This window comes from Canis lupus, chromosome 11 (genome assembly GCF_011100685.1).
Source record: "Canis lupus familiaris isolate Mischka breed German Shepherd chromosome 11, alternate assembly UU_Cfam_GSD_1.0, whole genome shotgun sequence".
NCBI classification, from domain to species: domain Eukaryota; kingdom Metazoa; phylum Chordata; class Mammalia; order Carnivora; family Canidae; genus Canis; species Canis lupus.
In genome coordinates this window covers 45,299,130-45,310,906 of record NC_049232.1, presented here as the reverse complement: position 1 = coordinate 45,310,906, position 11,777 = coordinate 45,299,130, and the positions used below count along the sequence as shown (strand labels likewise).

At 33.0% G+C, this 11,777-nt stretch overlaps 1 protein-coding gene across 2 annotated transcripts in view; it reads left to right on the top strand.

Annotated features, from left to right (window-relative positions):
• CAAP1 (caspase activity and apoptosis inhibitor 1) overlaps positions 1 to 8,999 on the top strand; it is a 48,928-nt gene extending 39,929 nt beyond the window's left edge. For both annotated transcript variants that reach the window (XM_038552559.1, XM_038552558.1), the window contains exon 6: positions 7,572 to 8,999. In XM_038552559.1, coding sequence (XP_038408487.1) covers positions 7,572 to 7,918 — 347 coding nt within the window. In that variant the 3' untranslated portion in view covers positions 7,919 to 8,999. The remainder of the gene's footprint in view (positions 1 to 7,571) is intronic.
• Positions 9,000 to 11,777: the final 2,778 nt, after the last annotated feature.

Below are 11,777 nucleotides of genomic sequence, written 5' to 3'. Positions count from 1 at the left end.
GGCCCTGGGCTGAAGGCAGTGCTAAACCACTGAGCCACTGGGCTGCCCCAATTGTTTCTTTTTCAGAAAATAAAGTTTTGGTTTCTTGAAAAAGCTAGAACTCACTAGAACTGTTGCAAGTTGACTTTCTACTAGAATACAGTAAAGTTGTGTTCCTTGTAAGTTAAAATTTAGTAAAACCAAACTTTTTTGTTGTCTCAGAAAAGAAATCCATGGAAGCATAGCATTGCTGTCCAATAAGCTATGGACTTTGTTACTAATGAGATTCTAGCAGGTTGATAACACTAGAAGCCTTGGAGAGTTAAGATTCTACAGGGAAGGACCTAGAGGGGAGGATGGTAAAATGTGCTATTCTAAATGGCATAACCACTGAATGTGATTAACTTAAAATTAGAGGAGAAAAACTAAAAGAGAAAACAAACGACTTTAACTCTTTTGATAACCAGCTATATGATTGCCTAGTAGGAATATAGGATTTTGATTTTCTTGTATTCCCCTCCAAGATATATATATTTTTAGATATTTTCAAAAATGTTACTTATTTAGGGTTTCTGAATAACAATCAACTTAAAAAAGAACTTTTTATCTTGGAAATTTTTAAGCAAAAATAAGAAAAAAATAGCATTAACTTCCATGTACTCTCTCCTACTTCAGTTATCCACCTGTGACTAATTTTTTCATCCATACCACTGCCTGCTTCATATTGCTAGATTATTTTAAAGCATATTCTAAACATCTTTTCAGTTGGTTTGTAAATATCTCAGTGTTTGTATCTCAAAGATTAGAGATCTCTTTTTAAGCATGATCATAATGCCTTAAAAAGTTAACATTTCTTAATATTAGATATTCAGAGTTTTCACATTTAACCTACTATTCATTGGTTAGTATTGTGATATTAAAATTGATTGGTATAAGTTGCCACCCTACCACCTACTTTAGTAGCTACTAATTATTGTTGAAATCCATCATTAAAGGTTACAGAATATTTTTATTTATTTATTAATTTTTTTTAAATTTTTTTTTAATATTTTTAATCCTTAGGTATCCAGGCTCAAATTTCTTTGGGTATCTTTTTATATATTTTTTTTTTAACTTTTTTTTTTTTTTTTTTTTTTTAAGAGAGAGAGGGATGGGCGGGGGGAGGGACAGAGGGAGAGGATCCCATGTAGGCTCCATGCCTAGCATGTAGCTTGACATGGGTCTTCATCCACCTCAGGACTCTGAGATCATGACCTGAGCTGAAATCAAGAGTCAAATGCTTAACTTACTGAGCCACCCAGGCACCCCGTCTTAGAATATTTTGTAAACTATATTCGTATGAATGGAGATCCAGATAAGTTCCCTACATTATAATTGGTTGATACTGAGTTTCTTTTTAATGTGTATGCTTGTCCTTCCCATCCCACCCTCCTTTACCTCCCTCTCTGTGCAGTTTATTTCTTGAAGAAACCAGGTTGTCAGAGTTGCTCAGTTTAAATTTTGCTGATTGCATCCCATTGTGTTACTTAATATTATTTTTCTTTAAATTGGTAGTTAGATATAGAGGCTTGATCAGATTCATGTTCAATTTTTTGACAATATTTTAGAAGCAATGTCGTGTCCTTGAGGCACATAATATACCACAACTTCTCTTTTTGTGATCATGTTCATAGCCATTGTGATATCTTGTCCACAGTGGCTGATAGGAAAGCTCTTGATTTCTTGAGTCTAGCTGTTGTTGGTAATCTAGCTTTTTCCTCTGGGGATTTTTAGTAATTTCTTTTTACCCTTGAGTTCTGATTTTTTACAGGATGTATCTTAGATATGATACACTGCAGTTGGCAAGCCTTTTCAGTGTGAAGAACTTCTTCACCTCAGATCACTTTTTTTTCTCATATTTCTTTATTTTCCCTCTCCACTGTCTCTTTTTTTGTCTTTTGACTTTATCACTTTAGTCAATTCTCTGCTCAAATATTACCTTACCAAATCACATTGATCACTCTCTGAAAGCATCCTACTACTGTCTTCTTATCTTGGCTTTATTTTTCTTTATAAAACCTGATACGACTTTATAGAGTTTCCCATGACTTAAATATAATGCAGAGACTTTTTTTTTTTTTTAATTCACTGATGTTTCCTTAACTTTTAAAACAGTGTCTTCTACATAGTAGGTGCTCAGTAATGTTTGCTAAATTAATTATATTAGGTTTTTGGACTCATAGGTCATTCATCTTCATCTCTTTTATAGCATATTTTAAACATATTTTTATTTCTTTTCTATGTTTAGAGCATCCTCCCCCCCATTTTTTCCAGTGTCTTCCAGCAACCACTGAATGTTTGCTTTTGATAACTATATTTTAAATTCTAACATTTCTTATTCTCAGGTCTTCTTTCACTACACCCTGTACTTACTTTATGGCTGTAGGGTCCACTTCTGTCTCTCTATAAATATTAAATAGACTCCTCCACCCTTCCTTCTCCCCCATTGGATTATTATCTTTGGTCCCTAAATTTTCTTTATTCATCCTTTGTTTGTCTTGGTTCTTCATTTATTGTAGCTGGTTTTTTTCTGGAAGCTGGTTTGGGTTTCATCAGTAACTGTTTAGATATGTTTTTCTAGGAGAGCTCTTTAATTTAAGTGGATGAAGTGGCCTCCCAGTAGAGTACTTGAGCCTATGGCATGGAGAGGGAGGGAAAGAAGGAAGGGTTCAGTTGGCCCAACCATTCTGAATCAATTTAATTTAATTATCTTATTGTGTGTTTCACAGCCAACTCTTCCTTGGTTCTAAGACTAAGAATTATACTTATCTGTGATGTCTTTGGCTATGGTTTTGCTTTGCTTTTATTTTTTCTTTTAATTTTATCCTGCCTGCTTACATTTTGTAAAACTCTTGCAAAATGTCTTTTTAGATGATATCCTTTTTTGTTATCTAGTATTATGGTTTCATTTCTTCTTTTTTAACTTTTCACAAGGTTATATTCTTGGAAATGGTTGAAGAAATACGTATGTTCATAGAGCAAAATTGAAAAATTCATTTTCTTCTCTTCCCCTACAACTTTAACTTCCCTCCCTAGAAGTAATCTCTATTAATAATTTACATGTTATTTTTAACATAAATATGATTATCACTCATTAGCTTACTTTGTTGACTTAATCATGTCTTGATCATTTTTCCATCTTATGAATTTATTAAATTTTTCCAGATGTATAAAATTCCTCTTTTTACTAATGAATTAATAATATCTTGTTCTTTTAATTTGCATTTCTTGATTAGAAATTACATTGAGCATTTTTAAATATATTTTCTGATGGTTTGTATTTCATATTTTGTGAAATGCTTGACTTTTTTCTACCCTTTGCCCATGTCTTTAGTTGTTTCTTAATGATACCTAGACATTGTATTCTTATATTTGCCATGAAAAAATGTATTTCATTAATATTTTCTTGTAGAGTACCTTTGATTTTGCCCTCCACCCCCGAGGTCTTACTATTTATTTAGGTAAATTTGTTGAATTTTTTTCCCCCTTTATGGATTCTCCATTTTGTGTTTTACTTAGGTGGGACTGTTGTTAGTTTTATCCTCAATTATTTTACAGTTTTTATGCTATTATTGTATTTTTAAGTATCTGTCTTCTGTCACTCAGTGGGTTCTTGGTAGGGAAGGGAATTAGATAGGTGTGCTCAATTTGCCATCTTCCAGAGGAATTCAGACAGATATTTAATTATTCCATGTTCTAGGGTTTGTCTCCTAGATTAATTTAATAATTTACTATTAAGTTTCACAAGCATGCAGTGACTCATTAGATATGCTTCCATTTTATGCATTAAAACTATTCTAAGTTGAATTATTAGCAAGTAGAATGTAGGCTCTATTGAGGTTTAAATATGCTAGCATAACTTAAAAATTCTTTTAAAATTTTATCCCTCAAAATCTTTGTGATTAATAATTCTTGTACATTTGTGTACTTCTAATTGGGTATTTAAAACTTTTATTTTTAACAAATAGCAAACCTAAGATAATGCGCACACACATACCCTTAAAGTTTTAATTTTAACAAAAAACAAACCTAAGACACATGTGCACACACATGCATACATGCATGCAGAATGGGGGTATGGAAGGACAGAATATGACAAGACTGATATTTTAAGGATTTTGAATGAGGCATTTTGATATTCTTTCTAAAAGAATGTACAAGTTTTACCTCTTCTACCTTGAAGATTATAATTGATAAGAAAAAATTTTATAATTCCTAATACTAAGGATGAGGTAAATAAATTATCTTTGGAAGTGTAGTCATGTATTTGCCAATGATGCTTTAAAAAAACAAGTCAATAAAATGATGAAAATTAAGGAATAGTGAAAAGACTTGAAGTATGATCCTAGATCACATTTCAAATAATTTGTCCTGTTACATTGTACAAGTCACTTGACTTGTTTTCACATTGTGAAATGAAGTGCTTATGCTAAGTTACTTCAGATACAAATTGTACAAAGCTTTGGCATCTATGTGCAGGTATCATAGGCAAATGGAATCTGTGAATGCATTCACTGGTACTGTGTTACAGAGAATCCATAAAGGAAAAAAATAATTTTTTTTCAGAGTTTGTTTATTAATTAATGTTTTATTTATTTATGAGAGACACAGAGAGAGGCAGGGACACAGGCAGAGGAAGAAGCAGGATCCATGCAGGGAGCCCGATGTGGGACTTGATCCCGGGACCCCAGGATCATGCCCTGAGCTGAAGGCAGACGCTCAACCACTAAACCACCCAGGTGTCCCTAAGAGCTTATTTTTAAGTAATCTCTACATCCAACATGGGGCTCGAATTTACAACTCCGAGATAAGGGTTGTGTGCTCTACTGACAGAGCCAACCAAGCACCCCAACTTTGAATAATTTTAAATGTAAACAGAACACCAAATTTATGGAGCACCATTTCTTCAGTTATAGGATATGCATAGCTGTTTAAACTAAAGAAATAAAGTAAAGCCTACCTTCTGCCCACTAATAACTTTGAAACCCATAGAATATATAAATGAAAAAAAAAACCATGGAGAGTGTATATAAACATTTTGATCCTGAATCTCTAGTGCCAGTAACTTTATAAAATAAGGATTTTATTATTATAAACTCAGAGCAGACCTCTTTAGCTGTGGTTGCTTCTTAAGCTTATATAAAGAGGCTTAAAAAATTACCTGAATTAGTTGAGAGTGTACGTAGCTCAGTGGTTCTTAGCCGTTTGAAGTATTTGGAAAAACACGCAAAAATAAGATGAACATAATATACATCCCATTAAAAAATATTTATACACACTCATATATTCTTATAGTCTTTTGGTAAGAAATATAGACTGATATCTGACAGTGATATTTAGCTAGAAGATTTGCCATGTGTGTCTAAAGGATGGACTAATGTGGATTCTCCCCTTAATGAAAATACCTCTAAGATTTGCTGTTATTTATGTACCTACAGATAAATTCAAAGCAAATTAATTTCATAAAAGTACAGCTACTTCAAAATTTGTGATTTAGCATATAAGGGATTCCATAATTATATCATTACACATTGAACCCTGGACCCAAGATAATAAGTGAGCTTCAGTTATATTGCCTGGACATTGTAAATGTACTTCTTTTTTCTAGAATATCTATTGTCAAGAAGGTGGGAGGTGCCTGGCTGGCTCAGTAGAGCATATGACTCTTGATCTCAGAGTTGTGAGTTTGAACCCCATGTTGGGCATAGAAATTGCTTAAAATAAAATATTAAAAAAAAATGTTGGGTGAAAAAAAATTAAGTAGAGCATAATTTATTGACATGTTACTTACCTTTCACTGGCTACTACTGTCAATAGGAAATTCTTTTGGATTATTATCCAAGTGATAAATGTTTTAAGTGAAAGGTAAGTGGTAACCATATCTTGGGAGAAAAGGAAAATAAAGTACTGCCATTTTATATAGACTTACTGTATTACTAGGCTTGTATTTTAGAGATGTCCTAGGACAATTTGCCTTAACTTTTATAGCAGAGAAAGTTGGGATGGTAAGTGATTTGCCCAAAATCACCTACTTAATAGCAAAGTAAGATTTAGAACTCAGGTATTCCAACTTTCAGACCTCCTTCCTCCCCACCCACCATTATATTCTTCTGCTCTTAATTCATTATCAGGCAGTGACTCCTAGTTTGAAAAACAAGTCACTGTTTTTCAAAAAGTTATGTTTTAAAATCTTTTGAACAGACTACAGATTTCCCCTAGGATCAGAGACTACAGATTTAGAATTTTAGATTAAAGACTGCTAAGCATGAAAATGAACTTTTTGAGACTGAACAACTTAGCTCTTCACTTCTTAATTTGTTTTTGTCTCAAATTGCCAATACTTCTATAAAGCATTATTCCTTTATGCAAAGGGCTATATTCCTTTTTTTTTTTTTTAAGGCTATTTGGAGATATTTGTCGCTTTGGGGGAGATATGTAAAATCTTCTTTGGCATCAAATAATTAAAATTGCAACTTTTTTTTTTTTACAAGTTCTCTTTGTAGGCACAAATATAATTTATTGATTCATTTTTCCATATTAATTATGATATAGGGAGTAGTTTTTTAATTATTAGGATGTAGGAGGATCAGTCAGGGTCAGTAAATTGTTATTACAAAACCAGTGGAGTAGAATTGTTTATTACCTTCCCTAAACATTGTATGATGAGAATTTTCCATATGTCAGTAAGTTTTTTCTTGTATAAGACTAGCAAAGCTAACATTTGGGGGATCATGACTTAAAACATGTTAGAGATTTAAAAGATAAATAAATTGGAGATATAAATGAGCGCTCAAAGTTTAAATGACAGCTGGACTTAATGTCCAAAGCCAGGGTAATTGAGGGCTGTAAATTTATGTCTAGATTCAAGGTTTTAGCATCAGTTATAGAAGTTTTATAACAAATGCATTTTTAAAAATTATAGTGTACTAACTTTATTAATTAAAATCCTCTTGATGAAAACTTATTTCATCTTAGAAAATGGCCTTAGGCATTCTCCTTTAATTTATTGATTTAGAACAAAGTGTTTGAAAAAGCATATGAAAAGATTTAGGATAATTGCAGTGCACATGGTGTCCAGCTTGCCAATGATATTTTTTCCTTTTTTGTAGTTTATTAAAAGCAAAGTATTTTAAACAACTCCTAGAATGGAATTTTACTTTTTCATTAATAAGCAGTGCTTTACTCAGGGGTTCTAACATCAGCTTTCATTTTGTATTGTAGAAGCTTCCCTGTGGTATAAAGTGTTGGGAAAAATAATAATAAATATAATTAGGAAAAGAGATCATGGAACTCCATATGGTGGTATAAATCTTCCAGTGCTTCCATGTTCTACTAAATTGGAATGAAAAATACATTAAAATTTATATTAAATTATATCTGTTTTCAGAGTTGAGGAGTCAGGGGAAAAGAGGATGGGATAGAGATTATGGAATGTGTTTGGGACTCCATGGTGGGAGGTGGGATCAAAGTAGCCTTTTAATCACAAATAGAAAGGAAATTTTGACCAGGGCATTTAGGTTACATGGTTCTTTCCCCTTTTTTGTTTGTTACAGGCAAAGGGGAAGATAGTGATGTACTCAGTATAAATGCAGATGCTTATGACAGCGACATAGAAGGCCCATGCAACGAAGAAGCTGCTGCTCCTGAGGTCCCAGAAAATACAGTCCAAAGTGAAGCTGGTCAGATAGATGACCTGGAGAAAGACATTGAGAAAAGTGTGAATGAGATTCTGGGACTGGCAGAGTCTAGCCCAAAGGAACCCAAAGCAGCCACCCTGACTGTTCCTCCACCAGAAGATGTTCAGCCTTCCGCACAACAGCTGGAGCTGCTAGAACTTGAGATGAGGGCAAGAGCTATTAAAGCCCTAATGAAAGCTGGTGATATAAAAAAGCCAGCCTAGTTATTTGACTTGAATCTGAATTCTAGGTGTGTTTGAGCAAAGTCACATCATATAATTTTGTATATGAAGTTTATTTTGGGTCTCATGTGATATTTCTCATGTAATCCTTATTAGATAAACTCATCTTAACCCTAAAATACCTGTGGTTTTTTTGGTTGTTGTTACTTTTATATATATATGTTACTGCTTTATGAACATGGCAAATATCATTGGATAACCTGGATACTTTGTTAGTTGAGCATTTAGCTATATCTGCTAATTAATATCTGAAAAGCCATTAGCAAAGAGTCACTGTAATTTTTTTCCTTCATTTTTAAATGTTTTGGCATCCAGCCTAAAAGCTTAAGAAAGATTGACCAAGCATGTTGCTCCTAAGGCTACCTATATTTTGTGGTAGAATATTAAATTATTGCTCCTAGATTTGTTAACAATTTAAGAAATTTAGTCATGCTTATATTCACTTCTAAAATAAGTCTGTCTTAAGGACCCCTTCTGTGGGTGTGGATTTACTAGTAAAAACTGATAACATTTTTTGTGGTAAGACTTAGGTCTGAAATGGCTGAGAAAAACGTTTTTTTATAAAGGAAAAAAAGGACTTAATTTAAGGCCATTTTTAAAAATGTAGAAGTAATCGCCCTATTTTAATTCTAGCAGACAAGCCATTCTAATAGGTATTTGATATTATTGGACACTTCGTTCAAGTTCTTTTCTTCAGTAAAAAGGGAACATATTTTAATTTACATTCCAAGCTATCAGGAAAATAATACTTTATTGTACAGGCTTTTATTTCATGTTTTGCTTGAAGATCTGATGTGCTATAATTCCATGAATTAAAAATAATAAAGACTATCATTCTGGATCTGAAGACTTTTGATACATTTCCAAAAGCAAAATTAATTTCAGGAAGCTTTGATAAGTCAATGTTATAATTAATCTAATTTTGTATAGTTTTTGTAAATAAATTAACATCTTGCACAGTAATGGATGATTTTTGCCCCATCACTAATTGTAGTTGTTTGATACTGAAATAAATTTAGGTAGAGACTCTTAAAATAAAGTAATTTTTTTCCTAAAATATAAATCTGAAACCACCATTTTTATACTTGCTAACAAATATAGTATATTTTATTTGTAAACCATGCTCTACTAATGTATGAAAATTTTCCTCATACATGAAACTTGCTAGGATTGTGTTTTATTAGCTGGCTTAATTGTATATAACTTTTAGAGTTTCATGTGGAAGTAGAAAGTACTTATGAAACATTAGAGTTGCAAAGTTACAAATTTATTTTTTTGTTTCTGAACCTGCTTTTAAATAATCCTATCTTTTTTTTTTTTTTTCCCCTGGAACCTTCCTAATGTAGCACAGGCCTATATCATTTGAAGTACTTCTCTTAGGCTGATAAATGCAGGTATGATTTGAATAGTGAATTCTCATAGTTACTGCTTCAGGATGAAAAAGCATTGATTATGGCAAAATAATTTTTTATTCCAACCAAAAGTTAAAATAATAACAAAGTAGTATGGAACAAACTATTGCTGCTTACTAATTATAAAATGCAGTGGGTGATATTTGTGTGATTAAATATACAGTAGTAAACAAGGATCTGAGTGCTTTGTAGCTGCCCAGTTACCACTTTCATGAAGCATTGTGTCTGCTCTGTTCAGTTGCAGAATGGTCTAGAGGCCATTTGACTAGAGTAGTATGTGTGACGTAGAATGAGCTGAACAAATTAGAAGCCACTTAGTTTCCTATCTTGGAAAATCAGCTCTTCCTTTTACTCTTTTTTTTTTTTCCAATATTGAAAGACACAAGAGCTTTTTGAAAAATGAATATCTTTAGAGAATAGGAATATGTATATTTTAGGAAAGCCTAATAGGAAAATACTATATATTGATCTAATGCCATTTAAATCAACAGCTTACAGGTGTTTGTTAGATACCTCTGAGGTGTTTAGTCTTATTCAGAATCTCAAACTCAGGAATGTTATAGTATAGATTTTAGCACAGAATAGACTGAGTAATAATGACGATTTTGGTGCTACTACTTTTTATGCTCCTCCCTTTTGCCAAGGTAAGGAGAATTTTTATGTAATGTGTAATTAGTAAATTAGAAGAGCAAAAAATATTTTGACAGCCTTATTTTTTATCCAAATTGAAGTTCCTCCTGATATTTGATGAGGAACTTGACCCAAACTTGAATGATAGGTAGTAACTGATAATAATGGGTCCTCTGCATTAGCTTTGGGCCACTTTTTGATATTCCTGCTAATTCACACACTCAGATATATCTTAAAAACCTATTACACCAAGTAGCCAGTGTAACGTACTATTTATCAAAAATCTACTGAACCCCTCCCCTAATCCTTTTGTTGAATCAGTTCTTTTAAACTATCAGGCACTGTATTTTTTCCTTATGAAATTGTTGCCAAAACCCACTTTCAGCAAATTATAGATTCTAGAGCATGACTAGCTATTTGAGTAAGGGTGTTCTGAATCATTTGAACAGTAATACAAATTGCAGGAAAATACACATTTCAAGGTACGTAAAGAAGGAATGAACCTACAGCTTGGGCCAAATAAAGTTGACAGCCTAAAAATTTCAAAAATTCTCAGTTCCTTCCATTCCATCCTATGAGAAGTAGGAAAAGAGTTCAGTTACAGATATTTTTCCTTTATTGTACTTGTTTAATGCTTAAGTAAAACACCAATGTGCTTTAACTTAAAACTTAGGTTTTTACTTTTTTGTGTGTGTGTGGTGAGGGGCAAGTTATTTTTTTTTTTTTAAGATTTTATTTATTTATTCATGAGGGACACAGAGAGAGGCAGAGACATAGAGGGAGAAGTAGGCTCCCTGGGGGAGCCTGATGTGGGACTCAATCCCAGGACCTGGGGATCACGCCCCGAGCCAAAGGCAGATGCTCAACCACTGAGCCACCCAGTGCCCCTATTTGCTTGTTCTAATGTTACTCTTCTCCCTATCAAATGCCTTTCTTGAACATTTCCAGTCAATGAAACAAGGCATAATGACATATGTAGCCTGGCTATGTGATACCTTTGTTGGATCTACAATCACCTCTCTCTATATATTTTCTTTCAAGTAGACTCCGTTTTTAAAACAAAAAAAGTACTAATGAATATGTCACTAGGAACGCAAATATATTTATTTCATAATCATTATTTAAAAATGCATTGTGATGAAATGAAAAGCATGTGAGAGTTAAGAGCAGAGGGTCTGTTGAAAGATTATCCTTTGGGATCCCTGGGTGGCGCAGCGGTTTGGCGCCTGCCTTTGGCCCAGGGCGCGATCCTGGAGACCCGGGATCGAATCCCACGTCGGGCTCTCGGTGCATGGAGCCTGCTTCTCTCTGCCTGTGTCTCTGCCTCTCTCTCTCCCTCTGTTACTATCATAAATAAATAAATTTAAATAAAAAAAAAAAAAAAGAGCAGAGGGTCTGATTCTGCACAAACCATCTGTGTAACCCTGGACAAGTAACTGTAAAATGAGGGAAATAAATTGTTAGCCAATATAGAAGATTTCTTTCTACTATAATACTCTGTGATTTTACTATGGAATACTATACAATTTGGTAAGCTTATTTCTTACCTCTTCCCCTTCCCCTTTCCCCTGATTCAAAAATGAAGTAGTCTGTTTAATCATTTTTTTGTACTCCAGTGTTGCTGGATATGAACTACAATCCAGTTTTTGAGTTTTGCCTGTTAGAGTCTTTATTGTCAGGATCATTTGGTAAGTATACTGTATAGAATTATTTGCATTAGCCCATAAATGTAACTTATCTTTCATTTATTGTTTTATTTAATTTCATGATAATAAGTAAATAATTTTAAGTTAATAAAG